At 45.0% G+C, this 24811-nt stretch overlaps 1 protein-coding gene across 2 annotated transcripts in view; it reads left to right on the forward strand.

Annotated features, from left to right (window-relative positions):
• The window catches only part of LOC101843704 (protein DDI1 homolog 2), a 42128-nt gene that overhangs the window by 5868 nt on the left and 11449 nt on the right, over positions 1 to 24811 (forward strand). For both annotated transcript variants that reach the window (XM_021233577.2, XM_013121259.3), the window contains exons 2-8: positions 4175 to 4304; positions 7262 to 7498; positions 9080 to 9206; positions 12918 to 13045; positions 16825 to 16953; positions 20221 to 20324; positions 21960 to 22149. In XM_021233577.2, coding sequence (XP_021089236.1) covers positions 4175 to 4304; positions 7262 to 7498; positions 9080 to 9206; positions 12918 to 13045; positions 16825 to 16953; positions 20221 to 20324; positions 21960 to 22149 — 1045 coding nt within the window. The remainder of the gene's footprint in view (positions 1 to 4174; positions 4305 to 7261; positions 7499 to 9079; positions 9207 to 12917; positions 13046 to 16824; positions 16954 to 20220; positions 20325 to 21959; positions 22150 to 24811) is intronic.

The following is a 24811-nucleotide window of genomic DNA, read 5'->3' on the forward strand; positions in this document are numbered from 1 at the left end:
CTGGCCTAACCCATGGATTAACTAACCCTTTGATGGATCTGTAGTATGATGGAATTATTGGGAGGTGCTAAAAGGAAGTGGGGTCTGGTTGCAGGAAGAGGGTCATTGGAAGCATGTCCTTGGGATGTATCTTTTGTGTGCTCCTTTCTGCTTTGGCTTGTCACGATATGAACAGTCCTTTGCTGTGCCCTCCTGACTCTGATCCAAACCCTGAAATCAGTGCCAGACAGACATCAGTGCCCAAATCACTAACCCACCCCCTATTTTTTTTTTGGTTTTTGAGACAGGGTTTCTCTGTATTGTTTTGGAGGCTGTCCTGGAACTCGTAGACCAGGCTGGCCTCACTCACAGAGTAACCTACCCATTTTGAGGAAATTGGATCAGATATTCCATAGCTTGTATACATTACACATGCCTGATATCAGTGACTAGCACCATCTCTTAGATTTTTTTTTCTCTCGAGACAGGGTTTCTCTATGTAGCTCCAACTGTCTAATTCTGTGTAGACTAGGCTGGCCTTAAACTCAGGGAGATACAGAGATCTGCCTGTCTCTACCTCCCCAGTCTGGGATTAAAGGTGAATGCTACTACTCTTGACCTCTGTTGTCATCATTTTAAAAATGAGAAGCTGGGGCTGGAGAGATGGCTCAGCAGTAATAGCACAGGCTGCTTTTGCAGAGGGCTACATACAGTCCCTAGCATCCAATGGTGGCTCACAAACATTTGTAACTATAGTTTATAGAATCGGACACTCTTCTGGCCTCCACAGGCATCAGGCACACAAGTGGTATACATATGTACATCGAGGTGAAATGTTCATACACATACAAAATTTAAAAAAATAAATAAAAATGAGAAAATAGTCCAACTAAGAAGACACCAGATAGCCGGGTGGTGGTGGTGGTGCATGCTTTTAATCCCAGCACTCAGAAAGCAGAGACAGATGGATCTCTGTGAGTTCAAAACCAGCCTGGCCTCAAGAGAGTGCCAGGACAGCCAGGACAGTTTCACAGAGAAACCCTGTCTTGAAAAAAAACCAGACACTTAGATTAGTGCTGCAACATTGCCCTACATCCCCCCAGCCCAGTATTACTTGATGTTTAGAATACGGACAGTTGTGTGTGTTCCATACCCCCATACTCAGAATTGAACTGGGGGCTTCACAGAACTGGCAGGCACTGCCAGTAGTGGTATAGATCCTTAGTGGTAAAGACTGGCGTAGAAACCAGTTCCTGGGGATGTGCTGGAAAAGAATATATTTTTAATGCCAAGCACATAGAACACCAGTGTCAGTTCTTTTCTTCTTCTTTTTTTCTTTCTTGAGACAGGGTTTCTCTGTAGCCCTGGCTGTCCTGGAACTACTTGCCAAACTCAGAGATTCACCTGCCTCTGCCTCCAGAGTGCTGGGATTAAAGGTGTGTGCAATCACCTCCTGGCCCAGAGCCAGTTCTCTTAATACCTTTGTGGCCTGTGTCTTCTGGTCCATAAAATGACAAACCGTCACTATTAAAATAATTGTGACACTCAGTGTGAGGGTTAAGTGGGAACCTGGCATGCTAGCCCAGGAGAGTTTCTCTGGAAGAGAATTCAGTAGTCTTGTGCTGAGCTCTTCCATGCCAGGAAGACGCTCTCACTGAACCACAGCCTCATCCCCTGAATTGTTCTCATCTTCCTGACTACGGTTCTTTATAAATGAATCCATTTTCTAGTAAGTGTGTCTGCCTTGGGAGACAGTCATGTGTCTTTAAATACATTGCCTCTGACTCACTGAACCTGAGATACTAGGGTAGGCCATGGGCTATCGGTGACCTCATCACAGTGGCTTAATTGTGTTGATGCCACCCAGTACAGCTCAACCTGTGACCCTGGCTGTTTTCCTCTCCCCCACACATTGTATGTAGTATAGCTCTCCATTGTACTGGCAGAAAGAAAAGGGAATCTGTTATTTTCCTACCTCCTTCAAGTCTGAGGTCTGCACTCGAATAAGTGCCATGACGAGGTGACAGTGATGGTTGCAGTCATTTTTAGTCGTGTATAAACCTTGTGAAATCGGACAGAGCAAGTTCTGTTTTCTTGGCTGCAGGATTTGATTTTGGAGGGTTTTTTTTTTTTTTGCCTATATCACTACAAATTTGAAAATGAAATGACAGCAAATGCTCAGAATGGCTGGTGTAAATGATGTTTGTGTGCTCTGTGCCCAAGGCTCTGCCAAGAGAGCATGTGGACAGGCGAGGGAAGTCTTGTGGTAGAAGTTGCCTAACAGGTACAAGGCCTTGGATTCAGCCCCCCCCCCATGGAAAAAGAACTGGAAGGAACATCTGCTGTGATCAATCCTGGTGGCCTGCATGACACAAGAAATTTGACTCCTGGCCCACCTAGTAACAGGCCCCTCCCGGAGTTCCTGGCTGAGTTAGTACCCAGCTCAGGTTGCTCAGTTAGTTTGTGGCCCAGAGCAAACGCTTAGGGAGCAAGCTGTGCCAAGCCCGTGTGTCCTGTGGAGTGTATGATAACAGGTCTCCACCCCGTGTGGAAAAGTTGCAGTGTGCTCTGTTCTTCCCCTCACAGTACTCTCGCTTTTGTGTGATCCGTAGGAAGTGTTTCTAAGACTGCAGGCGTACAAGCACCTACTTACTGTATTCCAGGTGATTACTATGCTTGTGGGTTTGTTTTTCAGTTGAAAAACACAATTGTCAGCCGGGCGTTGGTGGTGCACGCCTTTAATCCCAGCACTCGGGAGGCAGAGGCAGGCGGATCTCTGTGAGTTCGAGGCCAGCCTGGTCTACAAGAGCTAGTTCCAGGACAGCCTCCAAAGCCACAGAGAAACCCTGTCTCCAAAAAAAAAAAGAAAAGAAAAGAAAAACACAATTGTCTTTCATCCTGAATTTCTTTTGTGCGTGCGTGCGTGTGTGTGTGTGTGTTTGTTTCTTTTTTGGTTGTTTTTCAAGTCAAGGCTTCTCTGTGGAGCTTTGGAGGCTGTCTTGGAACTCAATCTATAGACCAGGCTGGCCTCGAACTCACAGAGATCCTTCTGCCCCTGCCTCCCAAGTGGTGGGATTAAAGGCGTGCGCCACCAACGCCTTCCTTTTTGTTTTTGTCTTGTTTTCTTGTTTTTTGTTTTTCAAGATAAGCTTTCTCTGTCTAATGATAGCCTTGTGTGTCCTGAAACTTACTTTATAGATCCAGCTGCCACTGCCTCCCAAGTGCCGGTACTAAAGGTGTGCGCCATCACTCTTGGCTCTGAATTTCTTCATTATCACTTTGTGAGATCTTTTTAATATGTTTTGTTTTTTAAACTTTTTAATATGTTTGCTTATTTTTTGAGAACTTGATCCTTGTACTGTATTTGTATCAGTTCCATACCCCCCAGTTCATGGCCTGTTTTATGATTGTTAAAGGGTTAGTGGGTTTTAGTTTTGTGGGGTTTTGAGACACCATCTCACTGTAGCCCTGTCTGGCCTGGTACTTGAGGTGGTTTTTCTGTTTGGCCTCCCAGTTTTGGAATTAGAGCTGTGCCACCATGCCTAGCTAAAAGTATACATCAATTGCCTTGTAGCAGACATACCCAGAATGTCATCCCTGGTTACTCAGAATGAAAGCTAAATTTCTTACTCTTTGAATCACCTATCCTTGACTTCTGGGCATTCTACATAACAGGCTTTGTCCTAAGCATCTGTGATAGGTAGTTAGACAAAATTGTTGCTCCACAGAAAAGTCTAACAAGCAGATCAAGACGAGCATGTTAGTTAGGTGAGGAGGAACTAACTAACTACTGTGTTGTTAGGGATGGAACCCAGGGCCTTGTGGGTGTGAGAGAAATGCTATGTCATTGAGCTGTACCCATTGCCATGTCCAGGGCACACTTTAATGTGGCTCTAGGGAAGAGTACTGAAGTAATGCTTGATCAGAGATCTAAACAAAATGACAGGAGAAGGAATGGTCCTTGGGTAGAAAAAGAAACGGATGCCTGAGGGGAAGGTGATGTGTGTCTGTCTCAGTGGGACAGCAGTAGAGTGAGCTCAGAGGTGACCGTCAGCCAAACCCTTGGGGGCTAGTAGGAGACAGGCAGGACTTCTAGGCATGATGGGAAGCAATGGGAGGGTCTTGAGCAGGGAACACGATGAAGAGGGAAAGTGTTGCTTCTCCATACTTTATACCATTAAATCTTCCCTTGCAGATTGTCTACGCAGAAAGACCTCTCACGGACAACCACAGATCATTGGCTTCTTATGGCTTGAAAGATGGGGATGTTGTGATTTTACGACAGAAGGAGAATGCAGACCCTCGCCCTCCAGTTCAGTTCTCAAGTAAGCCCAATACTCATCACCTTTTAATATGAATGTCAGGCTGAGGGGTGTAAACTGCCTGCTACATAACCTTGGACAAGTCAGTCTCTTCTTTAGGTGTCATAATTAATCCAGATCTGCCTCATCAAGAGATGAAACACAGGCTTAATTAAGTGATGTCATCAGAGTCACATAGCTAGTAAGAAAAAAGCGACTGAAATGGTACTTTTTCTGTTATTCCAAACTTGGCAGGTTTAAGTGGTTGAAGTACCAGGTTTTGATCTCTCCCTGACATTGCTATTAGTCTTAATATGCCAGAATGGCACATTACAAAAGATTTTTTAAAATGATATATACATATACAGCTGGGCTTTGGCGGTGCACACCTTTAATCCCAGCACTCAGGAGGCAGAGGCAGGCGGATCTCTGTGAGTTCGAGGTTGGGCTGGACCGACAGCCTCCAAAACAATACAGAGAAACCCTGTCTCGTAAAACCAAAAAAAAAAAAAAGATATATACATACATACATACATATATTCATATATACACATATGAATATTTTGCCTCCTTGTATGTGTGCTATGTGCATACAGTTCCTGTGGAGGCCATCAGATGAGGATGTTAGATCTTCTGGAACTCTGTGTGTGTGTCCGTCCACAGGAGTGTCACAGATCAGAGCCCTCTGAAACTGGAATTAAAGTTAGTTACGAGCTACCTTACATGTGTGCCGGAAGCATCAGAAATCACTCTTAACCACTGAGCTAATGTTCCAGATCCCTTGGCTTTTTGTTTTATTTTAAAGACAGGGTTTCAAACCCAAAGTGACCGTGGAACTTTCTGTGTGACCCAAGCTGACCTCCAGCCTCCTGAGCTCTAGAATTACAGGCATGCACCCACACATCTAGCCAGGCTTGGTGTTTATCGTCTGAAGCCTGCATTTAGGTTTAGGAGGTTTCTGTGTCTCTAAAATATGCAGGGCTGTGTGGGAGCAGGCACATATGTGCTTGGTGTTGAGAGGGCCAATAGCTTCCTTTAGCTCCTCAAAGGGGCTCGCTCATGACTCAGAGTTTCCAAGTCCTGGTGTGGAACAAACTGCATGATGAAATGTCCTTTTTTCCCCTGCTGCCTGCCATATTTTGGTGAAGTTCTTCAGGTAGTATTTACCCTCCAGGTCTCCTGCTTTTAAAGTTTATGGTAGTAGGTTGACAGGTGTGCTAGGTGACAACAGACTGCATGCAGTGTGGACCACAGCCCTTCGTTCAGACGATGAGACGATCTTCAGGCACTCACTCTGTCAGTTCCAGGTTTTATCCGTCCCTTGGGCTTCTGCTTTAGGAAGAGTAGCAGTTCGTGTTTGCCAGTCAGTAAAAACCAGATCTTCCTTCGGGGACTTTGAGGTGGTCTCTACTAGAGAGTCGCTGTATCAGTTCTGTTTTGGTGTGTATGCTTTACTTTCTGTGTGCACAACATAGCAAGTAGGTTGCTGTGTGGGGAGGGGCATATGTGGGGATCCTGTTTATGAAGTGAACAAGTTGTTGAGAATTCCGAAGTGAGTGGACCGGCAAGATGGAACGGAGGTGGAGATAAGTCTGTCTAGCTGCAGAGAGGCCCCACCATGGTGTGCTTTTGGTGGTTAGTAGAGACAGTAGCTCCCCAAGGAGCCTGTCGGTCACTGTCTTTCCATTGTTTAAATGTTTTGTCCTGTGTGGCCCTTCTCACCATACACACTGGCTGACAATTGTCCTCTGTTTTAGACAGTGACTAGTTGACCCCACATATGAGGCTGAAACCTTATACAGGAGTTTAAGCTTCCCCTTTTGTAGTTGACATACAGAGGCTTCAGGATAGTCCCAGACAGACATGGTTTGTCATTAGGGTTAAACATAATGTGGGTTTTTTTGTTTTGTTTTGGTTTTTGGTTTTTTTCAGGGCCATTGTCTCATTTTGGCTCTAGTTTATTTTAGTTTGCCTCTCTCTTGGAGACTGGCTTGCCTCTCTCTTGTTCCAGACTTTTGGCATGCTGGGATTGAAGGTATATGCCACCATAGCTAGTGTCTGTCTTTTACTTTACAGATTTATTGATATAAAATGGTTTTGGAAGAGTCATATCTAGAATTAGGCAATTGCAGTTACTGAGACAGGTGCAATTTGTTTGTTTGTTTGTTTGAGTTTATGTGATGCTGGGGAGTAGACCAGGACTTTGGCATACTGGGCAGCTGTTCTGTTAACTCAACCGCATCTCTAAAAGCATAACTATGGGGCTAACAAGATGGCTCGGTGGTTAAGGGTGCTTGCTGCCAAGCCTGACCGCCTGAGTTTGACCCAAAAGCTCACATGGTTCGAGAGAAAAACTCTTAGAAGTTGCCCTCACATCCTATTCCCTCCCCCAATACATACTTAATAAATGTAATTTAAATTTTTTTCTTATTTTGGAGACAACTATAGAGCCTTGGCTAGCTTGGAGCTAAGAATGTAGACCAGGCTGGCTTGGAATTCATGTACTGGGGTTAAAAGACATGTACCACTACTTCCAGCTAAAATTTTAAAGTAAAACCTTTATTTGTTCTGGAACATTTTAAAGATTCCAAATTTGGAATTATTACCATTGCCTGATACTGAATTCTTTTTTTTTTTAATTGATTATTTATTTTGGTTTTTTTCAAGACAGGGTTTCTCTGTATTGCTTTGGAGGCTGTCCTGGAACTCACTCTGTAGACCACACTGGCCTCAAATTCACAGATTCACCTGCCTCTACCTCCCGAGTGCTGAAATTGAAGGCGTGCACCACCACCACGGGAGTCAGGGGTTGGGCACGCAGCTCAGCTGGTTAGAGTGCTTGTCTATCACTAACCCTGGGTTGGAGGCCCAGGCCCCTATAAAACTAGGTGTGGTGGTGCTGAACTGTTTTGCTGTTTCCTTCATCACTTGTCTTTATGGTGTGCATCTTTTGGGTAAACTTGATTGATTGATCTCAACAGACTTACCCCGGATTGACTTCAGTAGCATCGCTGTGCCTGGAACGTCAAACCCCCAGCAGCGCCAGCTGCCCAGAGCACAGGCTCAGCACTCATCTTCTGGGGAAGTAGCAGCGTCTCCTCAAGGCCTAGACAACCCAGCCCTGCTCCGAGACATGCTGCTGTCCAACCCGCATGAGCTGTCCTTGCTGAAGGAGCGTAACCCACCCTTGGCAGAAGCTCTGCTCAGCGGAGATCTCGGTAAGCTCACTTGTGTTAGTAGTTGTGCCAGAACAAATGTGCAAGACCCAGGCAACTGTTTCAGTCCATTGGCTGTCTTCTGTGATTCTTGAACAGGCCACTTGTGGATGAGAGGTAAATTAATGTAATCTCAAAGACTGGGTTAATTGGCAATAATGTTTGTATTTAATTGAAATCATCTTCATTCTCGGGGCAGCCTCTTCATCCACCTGGGTCTCTGCCACCAAAGTACTGTGATTGAAGACGTGCTACTACACCCAGCTTCTTTTTCAATTTTTTAAATTTTGGCTAGGTGTACACTCTGGAGGCAGTGGCAGGTGGATCTTTGTGAGTTCAAGGCTAGCCTAGAATTAGTTCCAGGACAGTGAGGACTAATTTGGGCGGGGTGGGGGGTATTTAAATTTTGTGTGTGTACCTACATATGTGATCACAGGTGACATTTGGAGGTCAATTTGTCAGTCCTCATCTTCTGCCTTGGTTTTGAAAGCAGGGTCTCTGCTGTTTGTCACAGCACCGTGTGCAGCACGCCAGCTGGTTTGTGAGCTTCTGGGGAGCACTGGCATGCGGATGTGTGCCTGCACAAGCTTTCACATGGGACCTACGGGTCTGAAATCAGGTTTCATCTTGTATAATAGGTTTCACAGCACACACCACAGCCATGGTAGGAGACAACTCCCAAGAGCTGGTTCTCTCTTGCTTTTGGGAATCCAGGGATTGAATTCAGATAATCAGACTGATTCACCAGCCCTCTACCTCCTGAGCCCTGACATTAAAGGCATGTGCCACCATACCTGGCTTGCTTTTTTGGTCTTTTTAAAGTGGGGTTGCATGTGTAGACCATGGGGCAACCCCAGATAACCATCCTCAAGAATGCCATCCACCTTCTGTGTGGGAGGGTCGGTCTCCCTGACTTTTCAGCAGTTAGGCGAGGCTGGCTGGCAAGCAGGCTACAAAGAGCCTCTTGTCTCTGCTTTCCGGGCACTGGAATACAAGTATACATCATCATTTCCAGCAGTTATGTGGGTTTTGGGTTTCAAACTTAAGTCCTTATGCTTGTTAAGTTACGTACATTACCCAATAAAGCTGTCTCTCAGCTAGAAAGTTCCATTGTGTTCCTTCTAGCACTGTTGTGATAATCATTGCTTTGATTTGCCTGTTTTCAAACTTTATGTATTTGGAATCATAGAGTACACTCGTTGGTATTGGTTTCCTCTCGTTTTATTCATTCATTTATTTTTGGTTTTTCAGTGTTTTTCTGTGTGGCTCGGGCTGTCCTGGAGCTTATGCTACAGCCCACTTTCAGGCCTGAAACTCAGAGAGACCATCCTGCTTCTGTTCTCTGAGTGCTGGGACGAAATTGTGCACCATCACTGCTAGACTAAAATAGAAACATTTTTAAAATAATGATGCCGAATGCCTTTAATCCCAACACTGGGAAAGCAGATCTCTGAGTTTGAGGCCGGTCTAGTCTACAGAGTGAGTTCCAGGACAGTCAGGGCTACACAGAGAAACCTTGTCTCATAAAAGCCAAAAGAAAGAGAGAAAATGTAGAACTGAATATATCATCCCTTGTTTTTATAGAGAGATTCTCTCGCGTTCTGGTAGAGCAGCAACAGGACCGAGCTCGAAGAGAACAAGAAAGAATTCGTCTATTTTCTGCTGACCCCTTTGATCTCGAAGCTCAGGCAAAGATAGAAGAAGATATAAGGTAAGATCTATCTACCTAATGAGCAAGCTTACAGCGTCCAGGTCATCAGGCATTAGCTAGACGTCTGCTTGCAGACAGCTTCCCTGTCTCCAGGTTGAGATAATAACCCCAGTCTGCTTAAGTAGCTCCATCATTGCCCTCACATTTTGATCCAGTATTTGGAAATCACTTAATGACTTTCTGCTCTCAAATTTGTGAGCACTTCCTGATTAGCAGACAAAACAGCATTGCGATGTGAGGTAGGTGACCCCAGGACGACAACTGAGGAGAGACCCTGTCCTTTATTACCAGACTGCATCTCTGACATTATGAATATACTAAAAATGGAAGAAATACAGATCATATTCCAGAACTAATTGTGTTCATATTCTGTGTTGGCTTAAGTGTTCTCATTAATTGTATCAGATATTGGTGATTTTTTCCCCCTCTTACACAGTGTCCTGCCACTGAGTCGCATCCTCAGCTCTGCTTTACTTTTTATTTTGAGACGGGATCTTACTAAATTGGCAAGCTGGCCTTGAACTTAATGTCCTACCTTGGCCTCCCCACTAGTTGGGACTGCAGGCCTAATCAGATATTAGTTGGTGTCTATGGGCATAGCTTAACTAGCTGAGTCTGCCTAGAGAAGTAAACCATTTGTGTCTTACTGGGTCACATTGCAGCAGTAAGGGAGTCTGACATTGATTTCAAGCATAGTTGAATTCATCCTGGGAAGCAGGGGGGGAGGCGTCATAGACAAACCCTGGAAGTGTTGTGTATCAAATGCAAACAGGCCGTTTCCTACAGGGTGGGATAAAGGAAACTGGGCGATGTGAGGAAAGCAGATTACCAGATTACCCAGACAGCCCAAGCCGGCCTGACGCTCTTATGCATCTGGGGCTGCCCTGAAGCTCTTTGTATTTGTCTGGTTGTTTGGTTCACTGGGTTTTGTTGTTCTGAGACAAGGTCTTATATTATGTAGCCCTGGTTAGCCTTGATCTCAGAGATCTACCTGCCTCTATGTGCCACCATGTGTGGTAAATGTTTGTTATAATTTTAGTGGTGTGTGTGTGTGTGTGTAAAAGTGTGCATGTGTGTGTACACGAGTTCATGAATGGACCACATGAGTGTAATGAACCTATTTGCTCACAGGCAGCTGTGAATGACAGGAACCAAACTCAGGTCCTTTGAAAAAACAGTAAGCCCTCTTGACTGTCAAGTTATCCCTCCAGCCCAAGAAATGTCAAATCAACTTTAGAGTTAGAACACTTTTATTATAATTACTATTGGAAATGCATGCAGCGATACATGTGTGGTGTTGAGAAGACAGCCTGCAGGAATTCTGTCCGGTTGTCTCCATGGACTACAGAGTCAAACTTCAGTTGTCAGGCTGGTGACGAGCACCATGCTTCCTCAGTTGTCTTGATGGCCCCACATCCATCCCGCGAAGGAAGCTTCGCACTTCTGGAACCCTCTACTGAGACCTTCAGAGCCATGGCTAATTGGTATTAACTCAAAGGATTTATTGGTTGTTGTTGTTTTTGTTTTGTGGGAGAGGGGAGCTTTTCCTCAGTTGAATCTCTCTTTTGAGACATTTTCTGTTGCTGAAACTGGAGCTCACAGATTGGGGTAGCTCGGTGGCTGGCCAGTGAGCTCCAGGGATCCTCTTGTGTCTACCCCTGCAACTCTGAGATTGCATGCAATTGGATGCTGCCAGGTCCCCTCATGCTTGAATGGTAACTGAGCCATGTCCCTAGCCCCACATTCTCTTTTTCTTTTTTCCTGAAACTTAACAGGGGTTAGAGCAAGATCAGTGTTACATAATTGGTTGTATGTTATTTCTGAATTTCATAATGTGCCATTGGATAAAGGTGTATAATTATAACAAATGTGGCTTAAAATTCTGCTTGGCACACAACACTGTTGTACATGGGCATGTATACACTAAAGTGTAATAGCTTCCCTGTATGCCAAATTAAATTAAACAAGGGTGCCTGGACCTCCTGAGAAGATTAACAGTGTATTGCAAGTCTGATGGTTAACCATCAGTTCGGTGAACCAGAGCATTAAGGGAAGTGCAGGAAATGGCGTGCAGAGAGAGCATGGGTCAGCTCTCTGTAAAGGCTAGGTAGTAAATATTTTAGGCTTTGCAGGCCATGTGATCTATTTCTCCTGTTTAGCTGTGTCTGCCGTGTGAAGCAGCAGTGACTGGGACAGATGTTAGTTTCCTGTCTACTTGCTGTGACAAGCAACTTAAGGCAAGGAGAGTTTGTTATTGTTTATTCTGTTTTAGGCTGTAGTCCATGGTGGTGGGGAAGACATGGTAACAGGAACATGTTTCCTTTTTTTATTCAGTCTTGGATACCAACCTGTGAAATAGTGGTTGGTGCCCACTTTCAGGGGTATTCTTTCCTCCTCAGTTAACCCTTTTGAGGGTACCCTCATTAACAAATCCAGACTGGTATTTCAAGACAGGGTTTCTCTGTGGCTTTGGAGATTGTCCTGACACTCACTTTGTAGACCAGGCTGGTCTCGAACTCACAGAGATCCACCTGCCTCTGCCTCCCGAGTGCTGGATTAAGGTCATGGGCCACCACTGCCTGGCCCAGACTGGTATTTCTATGGTGATATTAAATCCAGTCTAGCTGATAACCAAGGTTAACCATCACATGATATGTAGACTGTGTCTCTGTGTTCCCATAACATGTGCACAGGTATTGGGATGTGGTTTTAGCAGTCCTTAGTTAACAATGAACTTTACCCAAATTGCTGACTGAGCTCTTCTGTATTCCCAGTCTAAAGGTAAGCTGTCTAGCCAATGTGTTTTGAGACAGGGTCTCATGTATTTCAGGTTGGCCTTAAATGTAGCCATTGGATCCTCCTGCCTTCACTTCCCAGATGCTGGGATTACAGGTGTGCACCACTACACCTGATTTTTGTGATTCTGAGGGTCTCTACTTTTATGCATGGTAGGCAAGGACTCATCTAAATAGGCTATACCTCCAGATAGATGGAATTTTTTAGGCTGCTCATCAACCTTGTGATGGGATGGAATTGGTTTTTCAATTTACAGATTAAAAAAGCCAGTTGTGGAGATGAAACATCCTGCATAGCACAGACAGGTGGAATTCACATGATTCTGTTTGCAGACTTACTGCTGCCCTGGGATGATACTCAGATTCCCAGGACATCCTCAGTTAAAATAAGAGCGCTGGGTTAGCATGTTGACACATTCCTTTAATCCCAATGTTTAGAAGGCAGAGGCAGGAGGATCTCATGAATTTGAGACTAGCCTGGTCTACAGGGCAAGATTCAGAGTCTGGTGGCACACATTATAATCCCAGTACTGGAGAGGCTGAGATGAGAGGGTCATAAATTCAAGTCCAGCCTGGGTATGTAGTAAGAACCTGTCTCAAGTAGTCATAAAATTTCAATATTTGGTAGGATACAAAGGACTGTGTGACCTTGCTTTCTAGGAGTTTATTTTTCCATTTCTGAGCCTTTAAAGGGAGCATGATTGTTTTGTATGAGGATAATTTTTATGCCTGTCTTAAGTCTTCTGTCAGCTCTGTCTCTCATCACCTCCTGTTGAGTCACCTGTTGGGGAACACGGAACCAATTTCCATTCTGTGACTCAGCTGTTCCAGTTAGGACAAAAACCTTTTACAAATGTGTTTGTGGTATTCTTTCCTGGAAGCGGAGCTTACAGTGTGCTGCTCTGGCTTGTCACAGGCAGCAGAACATCGAGGAGAACATGACCATAGCTATGGAGGAGGCCCCGGAGAGCTTCGGCCAGGTGGCCATGCTCTACATCAACTGCAGAGTGAACGGGCACCCTGTGAAAGCCTTCGTTGACTCAGGTGACGATGGGGAGAGGGAGGCTCTGGTGTCCATTAGGCACTGGTCCTGTGGCTTGCTTGCTGCTGCCTGGAAGTGACATTTCACTTTTCAGTCTTTGTGTTGGTGGTAGATTTCTTCTCCTAGTCATTTCTTATCTGATTTTGTGTTTACCGTGCCTTGACTGATAGGGGCCTCTATGGGTGTTTATAGGTTATTGGCCACTGAAAATAGAGGTTCATACAGAGGGAGGCACCGTCGAGATTGGCTGGGGGTGGAGTTAGGAATCGGATCAGCAGTTGAGTTAGTACTGCTCTTGCAGAGGATGTGGGTTCAGTTCCATGCACCCACATCTAGCCGCTCACAAGTACCTGTAACTCCAGGCGATATGGGCACCTGTACTGAAATTGCACTGCCCCCCCTCCCCCACATACACACATACATGTAATTAAAAGTAAAATAAAATCCTTTAAAAAGGTTGACAAATGAGTAGCAGCCAGCATTCAGGGCCCCAGTTACTGTTCAGAGCCCTTTTTGTGGAGCTCAAGAGAAGGGAGGGTTGGTTGCGAAGAGGTAGTTTGAGTGTTTCTCTTTTTTCATGGATAAACTAGATCATGTATTCATTTTTCTCATTGCATTAGATTTTAATTATATGTTTGCCCAGTTATACATAGGCTTAAGATCGTAAATAGGGGGTTTTCTCTAATAGTATACAAGATGCCACTGGTTCCCCTTATCGTGCATGCACCCTAAACTGCTTCAGAATGGATTGACCTTCCCGCTGTTCAACTCGAGATACATTGGGGCTACACTTGACTAGAAACTATCTAAATTTTGTGTTACCAGAAATGGAAAAACATAGACCAGTGTTCAGAGATGGTAGTATCCATAGCCTGGAATGCATGGGGGCTCAAGAGGCCCTGAAGTTGCTAAGTGCACTGTTTGGAAAGGGGTGCGGGTGCACAGTGTGTCCTCATGATGGGAAGGGGTGCAGGTGCACAGTGTGTTCTCGTGAAGGAACCAGGCTGCCAGGTGTTTTGTCACAAAAGGGGCATCTGCAAAACTTAGTGGGGATCGTAAGCTAAGCTCCCCTGGGCGTGCCTGCCTCCTTAGTTCCTCATTTAGTGCTCTGAGATTCTTGGACACGTTAGTAAAGAGTTGGAAGCAGTAGGTCTATAGGGTGCCACGAAGGGCATGGGTCTGTGTTTCCTTGTTGGCTCTGACAAGATCCTGGCCTGTGAAAGGCATAATGACTTATTTTGGCTCAGTTTCAGAAAATGTGGTTGGTGGAAACATTTTTGTGGGGAAGAGAGATGTGCACCTTACAGGAGAGAGAAGGAAGAGAATGGGTATTACACTAGGACTTTACTCTTTTCCCCCTTTGTTCAGTCTCAGAGCCTTCAGCCCACTTTCAAGGCAAATAGATCTTCCCCTCTGAGCTAACGCTAGCTAGAAGTTTTCTCTCAGATACCCCACTGGTATCCTGGCCAGTCTCTTATTGTTTCTATGTCTAGGCAAGCTGCACCCCGACATCCTCTGCCCATCAATGGCACCTGGCAAGGCCGCCTCTGCTGCTCCAGCCCACCCCACTGCCCCGACTAATGTCCCCGACCACCGCACCCAGACATATTTTATTATTTTTTTATGGTTGGCCTACAAGTATGTCTGTACTCACAGAGGTCAGAAGAGGGTGTCAGATCCCCTGATACTGGAGTTATAGGTGGCGGTGAGCCACCATGTGGGTGCTGAGAATTGTGCCCCCATTCTCCAAAAGAGCAACAAGGCTCTAAACTGCTGAGCCTTGTCTGCAGCCCCAGCTCTGCTTTTTAATTCTGTCACTTTGGATGCTTCGCGGGATGTGACTGAGTGGCCGGTCCTACTCATCTTCACTTTGGGCATGTCTCAAGTTGTGAGACAGCCTGGGTTGCTGGAACAGCAAACACTATCTGTCACCAGTGACACCTCCCTGTAGTACATCCACACACTCGAGCACATACTGAGTTTTTATCTTGAGACTGTGACAGTCCCAGAAGTAAATGAGTCTCTTTAAATGATGCTAGAGAGATGGGTGGTTAAGAACACTTGCTGCTCAAAAAGATGTTGGCAGGGCGGTGGCAGCACACGCCTTTAGTCCCAGCACTGGGAGGCAGAGGCAGGTGAATCTCTGTGGTCCAGGACAGCCTGGGCTACACAGAGAGACCCTGCCTGGAAAAACCAAAGTATGCTTATCCAGTGCTGTGTGCAGTGCCATGGGCTAAGTGGTGAAGCCTCTTCTTCTGCTTCAGGACACGCATGCAGGAGAGACAGACAAGCGCATAGCTCCCCAGTGCACATCAGCCCTTACTGCACACGAGGCTCTGTGCTGGATGCTTAGTGCATCTCACTGCATGAATTATCACATTTCAACCTCAGGAAGCCCTGTGAGGCATGTGTGCTCCAGTTCTACACCACTTGGCATTGGTGGCGGACGCCTTTATTCCCAACAGTCAGGAGGCAGAGGCAGGCCTGGTCTACAGAGCCTCAGAGTTTCAGGACAGCCTCCAAAACAATACAGAGAAACTCTGTCTCAAAAAAAAAAAAAAGAAGAAGAAGCAGCAGCAAAGTCCCTGGCCCAGGTAGCCACATTGAACAAAAGCAGATGCCCTTTGGGGGTGTGGCAGATGTAGAGACCAGCTTTCCCTGACTGGAGTACATTGCTCGATCCACAGGCCAGGCCATGGGCTTGTCCCATATTAATTCATGGGGCCAAGGAAGGCAGAATTGCCTTCCAGCTTTCCTAGGCTCTGTCTGGCCTTTTGAATCTTAATTTCATTATGGGAATTTAGACTTTGCTTATTTTTTGTGGTGGTCAGAGTGAAACCCAGGGCCTTCCCTGATAAGCAAACCACTGTGGATACCTAGTCACCACTCTTCCCTTTCTCATGCCCAAGATCTGCTAGTGCACAAAAAGAATGGGTTCTTAATGCCCACTATTGCACACGCATATAAAATAAAAACAAATAAATTTTTAAAAATATGTGTCACCATGCCGGACTTTTTTCTAAAATGGTTCTGAGCTCAAACCTAGGTCCTTGTCCATGTTAGGCAAGTGCTTTACCACTGAGCAGTACTACTAGCTGCAGGCTGTATTTTTTAAATTGTAAGCAATAGTGTCCCAATACTTTAAATACAAATCACTTGAATCTGTGATCCCAGGGAACTGAGTCAGGAGGATTACATGTCTAATTTTGAACTACACAAGGAGTGAGATTCAAACAAGCAAACAACAAAAAAGATAAGGTGTTCTGAGTGTAAAGTGCTTATTAACTTAACGTTGCTGTCTGTGGACACAGTGACATTTGAATTCTAGATAATCACTTCCAGATGAGCTTGTTTCCTGTGGTAAAGTATCATTCAAGTATTCCATTAAAAACATACTCTTTCTCTCAGATTTCTGTACTGTTTTACACTCGGTGTGGAAATGGAAGTTGAATTAAGCAGGGGTGTTGGTGCATATCTGCAATCCTAAACGTGGGGTAGAGGAGTTTGCAAAAAGAAATAAAGGGCTGTGGGTAGGGTAATGTTACAGAGACAGAAGTCTTGCCACAGATGTGGGTTATATTTTTTGTTGTTTTTGAGACAGGGTTTCTCTGTATTGTTTTGGAACCTGTTCTGGAACTCGCTTGGTAGACTAGGCTGATCTCAAACTCACAGAGATCCACCTGTCTCTGCCTTCTGAGTGCTGGGATTAAAGGCGTGTGCCACCAATGCCTGGCTTGTGGGTTATATTTTTATACAGTTTGATATTTCTCTCTCCCTCCAGGGGCCCAGATGACTATTATGAGCCAGGCTTGTGCAGAAAGATGTAACATCATGAGGCTGGTAGACCGTCGGTGGGCTGGCATAGCCAAAGGAGTAGGCACACAGAAGATTATTGGAAGGGTGCATCTAGGTGAGTGAAGGCAGGCAACTTGCTGCTTCTTTTTAAGTGGTTGACCTTAAAGTTCTTTCACAGTTACCTCTGGTTGACATGGCCCTGTACAGGAAAGTAAGCAGGTGTGTGTCTGTGGGTATACCCAAGCGTTGGTTTCTTTCCCTCTCTCCTGACTAGGTCAGAAGTCATTTAATCTCCCCATGCTCCATCCGTGTTGCTGTGTGGCCCCTTTCTCTTTCAGCTCCTCTTAGGGTATGTCCATGGACTTGGGTGTGATCTCTTCATTTCTTTTTTTCTCTTTCTTTCTTTGGTTTTTCGAGACAGGGTTTCTCTGTGGCTTTGGAGGCTGTCCTGGAACTCGCTCTGTAGACCAGGCTGGCCTAGAACTCACAGAGATCCGCCTGCCTCTGCCTCCCGAGTGCTGGGATTAAAGGCGTGCGCCACCAACGCCTGGCCATTTCTTTTTTTTCTAAACAGGGTCTTTCTATAGCTTTGGAGGCTGTCCTGGAACTTGCTCTGTATACCAGGCTGATCATGAACTCACAGAGATCTGCCTGTCTCCGCCTCCGCCTCCTGAGTGCTGGAATTAAAAGGCCTGTGCCATCACCTATTGGCTGATGTCTTCATTTCTTGTACTCAAGTGTTTGTGGCTTTTTTAGTCTGCAAATGCACCCTTCAGTTCCATGATGTTACCCAGTGCTTTAGCACATGGTAAGCCTATCTACAGATAGCTACAGTGCTGGGGGCACAGACCAGCTGATCGTGGGGGCTGGTATGCCATCCAGTCCTGCCAAAATGGGGAGTCCCTGTTTCAAAAACTGCAGCGGAAAGCAATAGATGAAAAGGCACTAGTGTCAGACTCTAGTCTCCACATACATGCTCACACCTGCACATGTGCATGCACCACACGTGCTTAGAGGCAGAGTGTCTCAGCTGTTTTACATACACCTGTAAACTAAGCATTTGGCAGGTAGAGCCTGGACAATCAGGAGTTCAAAGCCAGCCTGGACTACATGAGATCCTAACCCAAAAAAAACTGAAGGAGAGGATAATGAAGAAAACAAAGAAAAGATTAAGATTTGGATTTTTTTTTTAAATATTCTCTTTTGAGGGTGTGGGGCAGGGGGGGCAGGGTCTCTTTGTAGTCCTGGCTAACTTGGGACCTTATTGTGAAAATCAGGCTGGCCTTAAACTCACAGAGTTCTGAACTTCACCATGCCCAGCAAGATTAAGAAGTTTGCTTTGAGAACTGGGCCTGGTAGTGCATACCCTTGATCTAATCCCAGCACTCAGGAAGCAGAGGCAGGCAGATCCTTAAATCCCAGCACTCAGGAAGCAGAGGCAGGCAGATCCTTAAATCCCAGCACTCAGGAAGCAGAGGCAGGCAGATCCTTAAGTTCCAGGCCAGGCTCTTTCTCTCTTTCCTTCTATTCTCCTGGTGCAGACAGGACTTTTCCTGTCTCCCTCTTCTCTTCGGTCCTCTCTCTGTCTCATTACCTCTGTTCTCTTTCCTTCCCTCTTCCTCCCCTTTCTAATAAAACTTTTCACTTAAAAAACAATAAATCCAGGCCAGCCTGGGCTACAGAGCAAATTCCAGGATAGCAGAGGCCACGTTAGAGACTCTGTGTGTATATGGGTGGGGGTTGCCTTGAGTACGTGTGCTATTGTACACCTGTAGTTCCAGAACTTGAAAGGACAAATACTGCTTTAAACTAACAAAAGCTAAAGATATGTATGATACTATCTAAAGGTCCAAGAAAGGCCTAAAATGATTAACATAGAACTATGATAGTTAGAATTGGAGACAGATGAGGAATATAGGAAATGTAACACTTTGGTTTTTGTTGTTGTTTTTGTTTTTTGTTTTTGCTTGGTTTGGTTTTTGGAGACAGGTTTTCTCTGGCTTTGGAGGTTGTCCTGGAACTAGCTCTTGTAGACCAGGCTGGTCTCAAACTCATAGAGATCCGCCTGCCTCTGCCTCCTGAGTGCTGGGATTAAAGGCATGCCCCACCATCGCCGGCTTTGGTTTTCTGTTTAAGATTTATTTTTGTTTATGTGTGTATGTCTAGGTAAGTATACCATTTTGTGTGCAGAGGCTAACTGGAGTCACAGGCAGTTGTGAACTGCCAACTTGTGTCCTGAGAACTGAGCTTGGGTCCTTTGGAAGAGCAGTAAGCACCCTTAACCACTGAGGCAGCCTCACACTTTGGTTTTCTTTTTCTTCATCTGGAAAGTAAATTCATGGTTGTTGGCTATGCCTTATATTGGACACATCTCACATCTCTTTTTAATTTTATGGTACAGATTTTTGCCTGTATTTACATCTGTACCATGTGTGTGCCTGGTGCCTGTAGAAGCCAGAAAGGGCTTAGTGTCCCTAGAACTGGAGTTACTGGTGATTTTGAACTGCCCTGTTGCTGCTGGGAATTCAGCCTGGGTCCTCTGCAAAAGCAGCTAATAATTCTTAATTGCTGAGCAATCCCTTCATCCCCTAGTAAAAATTTTTGTTTCGTGTGCATTGGTATTTTCCTGCATGTGCGTCTGTATGAGGCTGTCGGACCTCCTGGAACAGGAGTTACAGACAGTTGTAAGCTGTCATTTCAGTGCTGGGGATTGACCCTAGGTCCTCTGAAAGAACAGCCCCTAGTAAAAATAAATTTTAACCTGAGAAGTAGGAGATTGCAAGCAAAGCCAGACCTTACTTGTGTCTCTGATTTGAAAAGAAGAAACTTAGTCCTAACAGGCAATAAGAAGCCTTGTCTTGCTGGGCGGTGCTGGTGCATGCCTTTAATCTCAGCACTTGGGAGGCAGAGGCAGGTGGATCTCTGTGAGTTCGAGACCAAGCGTGGTCTACCGAGCGAGTTCCAGCACAGGCTCCAAAACAATACAGAGAAACCCTGTCTCGAAAAACCAAAAACTGTAAAGGTTGACAATATGCTGGTTCTACTCCCTTTAGGTAACATTTGTGCAAAATGTGTCTGAGCGCTCCATCCTTAGCAACCCATGTACACACATACTCACAAACATCTGGTAGACCTTTTATAAGTATATAGAAAGCTGTTGGTTAGTAGCAGAGAATTGACTTTACTACTAGCGTTATTTGTGTTGTTTTTTGATGCTCTTAATTCTTGCTTTCTTCACCTGCTGAGCATGGGTCCTAATGGTAGTGTTTCATTGTTGTGCCTTCCTTGGCTGCACTGAATCCAGTAAGCCCAGGCACAGAATGATGGGTCTGTCCCTGGGCTTGTGACGCTAACATCAATATCTTCTGTTCTTGTGCTTTAGCTCAGGTTCAGATTGAAGGCGATTTCCTGGCATGTTCCTTTTCGATACTCGAAGAACAGCCTATGGACATGCTTCTAGGACTGGACATGCTTAAACGGCATCAGGTAACTAAGAACTTCTGTTGGTGTGTGTGGAGTGCATGGAAGCTGGAGGTTGACAGCAATGTCTTCCTTGTTCTGTCTCAGCTTACTTGTTTTACATAACGTTTCACTGAACACAGAGCTCACTGATTTGGCTAGGCTGGTAAGGTAGCAGCTCCAGGGATCCTCCTGTGTCCATTCCCCGTGCTGAGGTTATGGATGTACACTGTTACACCAGCTTTTTACATGGGTTTGGGGTTTGTTACGGAGCCCTGATATGTCTGGAGCTCATCGCGTAAAGCAAGCTGCCTCTTGTTAAGGGAAGCTCTACCTTGCTAGCCGCTTTGGTTTATCTCCTGCCAATTGCCTGGGCTCTGCCGCTTTGTAGTCCCCAAATAAACACACAAGCTATTAATTATGTAGCTGTTGGCCTTGCTTGTTTCTAACTGGCTAGCTCTGACTTAAGTAATTACCCCATAATTGTTAATCTAAGTATGTCTCTTACCGGAGAATAGTTCCAGGCTTCCTACCCCCATGGCGTTACATGTTGACTCTCCTGTTTCTCCTTCCCAGAATCCTCCTGGACTCCTAGTCCCTCCTATCTTGGTTCCCTATAGGCTCAACAGTACTTTATTGACAAATGCACAGGACTTCCCCCAACAGCCTCTTGCTCTTGGTGTTTAGGCGTGTGCCATCAGGCCTGAGTGCGCTGCTCTTGCTATGCATCTCTGCTCTTCTGCTAGGTGCACAAATCAAGAAGCTTGGTTTTCAAACATGGGAGTGTCCTTGGTAGATTCTGTTGTACAGAGTTAAGGTGACTGGCATTATGTGGAGTATGTCTGTTGGGTGTGGTGGCAGGGGCCTTTCTTTGATCCTAGCATTTCAATCTTAGAACAAAACTGAGTGGTGGCTGGGTCTCTATCTATGAGGCCAGAGCTGTACAGTGAGACCCTGTCTCAGAACAAGAGCACAGATCTCTCCTTGTAAAACCTCTAGGGAGAAGTTAAATTGTGTCTGTTTTGGTGGATCTCTGTGAGTTCGAGACCAGCCTGGTCTACAAGAGCTAGTTCCAGGACAGCCTCCAAAGCCACAGAGAAACCCTGACTCGAAAAACCAAACAACAAAACAAAACTTGTCTGTTTTGACATTAGCAGTTTTGTTTATTTATTTTTAACCTTAAAATTTTTTACACTTATTTTTATTTTAATGTGTTTTGTTCACATGAATGTATGCACCACATGCATGTCTGGTGCATTTAAAAGTAAGAAGACGGAAAAAAAACAGTAACAAGAGGTCTAATAGACAAGGATCAGGGGTTCCCGCCAGCCCCTGCTACACATGCCGAATTCAAGGGCCTGTCTAAAATCAGGAACCGTCTAGGGAGATACAGGGGCACACAGTCAGGTGAGGGTGAGTTGGAGGCTGTTTTAGGCAACAAAGTGAGTTCGAGGTCATCCTGAATTACACAGCAGGACTTTGTCTCCAAAGCCAGAAGTAAAAAATGGATGCTTTCAGCGATATGGTAAGGTTGTATTTGTTTTTATTTTTATACCACGTCTCTTCTTGGTAATGTTCTTTATTGGTTAAATGTGGAACTGATACTCGGTTTTTCTGTAGGATGTTTCATTTGCTGTTGTTCTTTGCTTTCTTCTTCCAAAGTGTTCGATTGACTTGAAGAAAAATGTGCTGGTGATTGGCACCACAGGCTCACAGACCACCTTCCTTCCTGAGGGGGAGCTCCCAGAGTGTGCCCGCTTGGCATATGGAACTGGGCGAGAGGACATACGGCCGGAGGAGATTGCAGACCAAGAATTAGCAGAAGCCATTCAAAAATCAGCAGAGGATGCAGGTATTGGGGCTGACCATTTGAATAGTGCTGTGCTATTAGTGGGGTAAAGACCTTTCTAGGAATTGGCTTCATTGTTCAGCAGTAGGTGTGTTCACTGTCTTACTCCTCCTTCCATCTCTTAATACCGTGATAAGTAGAGTGCTTGCCTAGTCATATGAAGCCCTGGCACATAAAGTGGGTGAGGTGGTACACACCTGGAATCCCAGCGCTCAGGAGGTGAAATGGGATAATCAGAATGCAAGGCTTGCTTGGAATACCCATCTCAAAAAGGAGAGAGGCCCGGCAGGGTTTGCATTGCTGTGGCTCACAGGTAAAGGCACTTGCTACAGAATCCTAGAAACCTGAGGCCATTGTGCTCTCACCCAGGTATACCCACAGACACGTACCATCATAATCAATAACTTTAAAGGACTTCTATTTCAACAGATCAAGAAGAAAGAATCTTGGTAGCTGGGTGTGGTCGCGTACACATTTAATCTCAGCACTCAGGAGGCAGAGGCAGGTGGATCTCTGTGAGTTGGAGGCCAACCTGGTCTACAGAGCGAGTTCCAGAACAGCTGGCTATTACACAGAGAAGCCCAGTCTCAAAAAAACCCAAAAAACAAAAACAAAAAAAAAAAAAAAAGGAAAGAAAGAAGAATCTAGGTATAGCGGCACATACCTGTCATAGCAGCAGTCTGGGGCAGAAGAATTACAAGTTCAGGCCCAGCTTAGGTTGAGCACTGAGTTCCAGAATGGTTTGGGCTGTGTGGCAATGTCCTGTTTTGGTTTTTTGTTATTTTTAAGAGAAGAAAAAAAGGCAACTAGAGCCTGGAATGGTGGCACACACCTTAATCCCAGCACTCAGGAGACAAATTGGATCTCTACCTCTGAGTTCAGGCCAAGTTGGTCTACATAGTGTGATCCTGTCTCAGAAAATAAAAAGGAAAAGAGGAACAAGGATCCAGTGCTCTGTTCAAGGTTAGGTCATCATTTGCTCAGATGCTTCTAAAACATCCTGTTTTATCCATAAAGGAAATTCTACAGTAAGCATACACACTCAAGATCAGCAGTATTTCCCTGGAAACACAGTTTATTGAGTTGAAGGAAGGCATTGTCACTTTGACTAAACAGTGAAAATGTTTCCTGAAAGTGCTGCCACCAAAGAGAACAGCCAGTGACTAATCAATTGCATTTATGCTTGCTGAGGTCCCAGACTAAGACCGTTTAGCAATGCTTTGAAACCAAGCTCCCCTAACGCCTTCTTAATCTGCAGAAAGAGCAGAGTCTTGTGAGGAAAATGGATCAAGACAACTTTGCTGCAATTCGCAACCTGTTAACAGAACAGTGAATCTGTTAGGGGTGCATTTCCTAAAATTCAAAATTAAATAACTTTTAAGTGAGTTGTCTTGAAGTCTTGGGTCAGGATTGTTCATCAATGAAACCATCTGACACTTTCCTCTTTCTGGTACAGTGTGCTAGTATTACAAGCTCATGGAATAACTTTCTGTTCAAGACAAAAATAATGTATGTTTGAAAAGTTTTGTTACGTTTTCCTGGAGAACCTGCAGGTGTGTAGTCCTGAACTTCTGGAATGGGATCATGTAGCTGGTGGAACTTGCGCATTGGCCTTGGTTACCTTGTATAAATGGGGTTTCAGTTGCAACTGAGGTATTTTTTTTTAGGAGAGGGAGCTTTGAGTTACAGGAATCGCTTTAATCTTCCTGGAAGGTCAGCATGAGTGGACTCATCCACATCCTTGTCCTATGGACAGTAACTTGACAGCTCAGATGGGATGCTGACATTTTGAGATACCCTTTCCCCGTACAGCTATGTGCCATGACGAGAGAAACACCAGCTGATGGCAGCAGTAGTCCTAACCCAGTAACACTTAGCCTCATCTTAAAGTTGAGGCGGCTAAAGTAGATGAGTCCTTTTCAACATCAGCAAAGGAAGGAGCCGATCAGTTCTGGAAAGCACTGTATCCACAGAACCTTTGCTACTGACACGTGTGACCTATGCTGGTTTTGTAGCGTTCTAATGGTGGAATTCTACACTTGATTTATTTGGAGAACCGACTGCTTGAGATCACAATTCTGGACATAATATGTAAAAGTATTTTAGAAAGTTATTTAGTTGGCTAATTATCAGGGTATCTTTACCCTTTGAATCTGTCGGCAGTCAGTAGGAGCTATCTAACATGTCTATGTGCTGCGTAATTGAAGAAGGCAACAGCCAGGACTTAATCAGACTTGGTTTATCTCTCGAAAGTGAATATGAGCCAGGTGTTCTGACACCTGCTTATAAGCCCCGCACTCTGGGATGTCAAGTTCTAGGTCATTCTGGGCTACAGAGCAAGACCTTGTCTCAAAAAAAGAAATAAGGATAGAACTATTGAGGAATTTGGAGAGCTACTGTACTATTCACTAACCTTTGTAGCATGGTCTTCAAGCACCTCTTTTATGGTTTGACTTTGCCTGCCGCACATTTGCCCCCAATATCTGTGCAGAGCTGTGGAATCATTGCTGTAAAAGTACAGTTAAAAATCTTGGTGTAGAAACCCTGCTGGTTTATTTGGAGAGAATTGAAACAACCAGCAAATCTTTGGAATGCCCAAGCTGTGGAAACATCCCTCAGCTTGGACTCCTCGCTCCTGATTTTAAGGATGGGATGGATTGCAGAC

This window comes from Mesocricetus auratus, unplaced genomic scaffold (assembly GCF_017639785.1).
Source record: "Mesocricetus auratus isolate SY011 unplaced genomic scaffold, BCM_Maur_2.0 Super-Scaffold_100014, whole genome shotgun sequence".
In the NCBI taxonomy this organism is placed as follows: domain Eukaryota; kingdom Metazoa; phylum Chordata; class Mammalia; order Rodentia; family Cricetidae; genus Mesocricetus; species Mesocricetus auratus.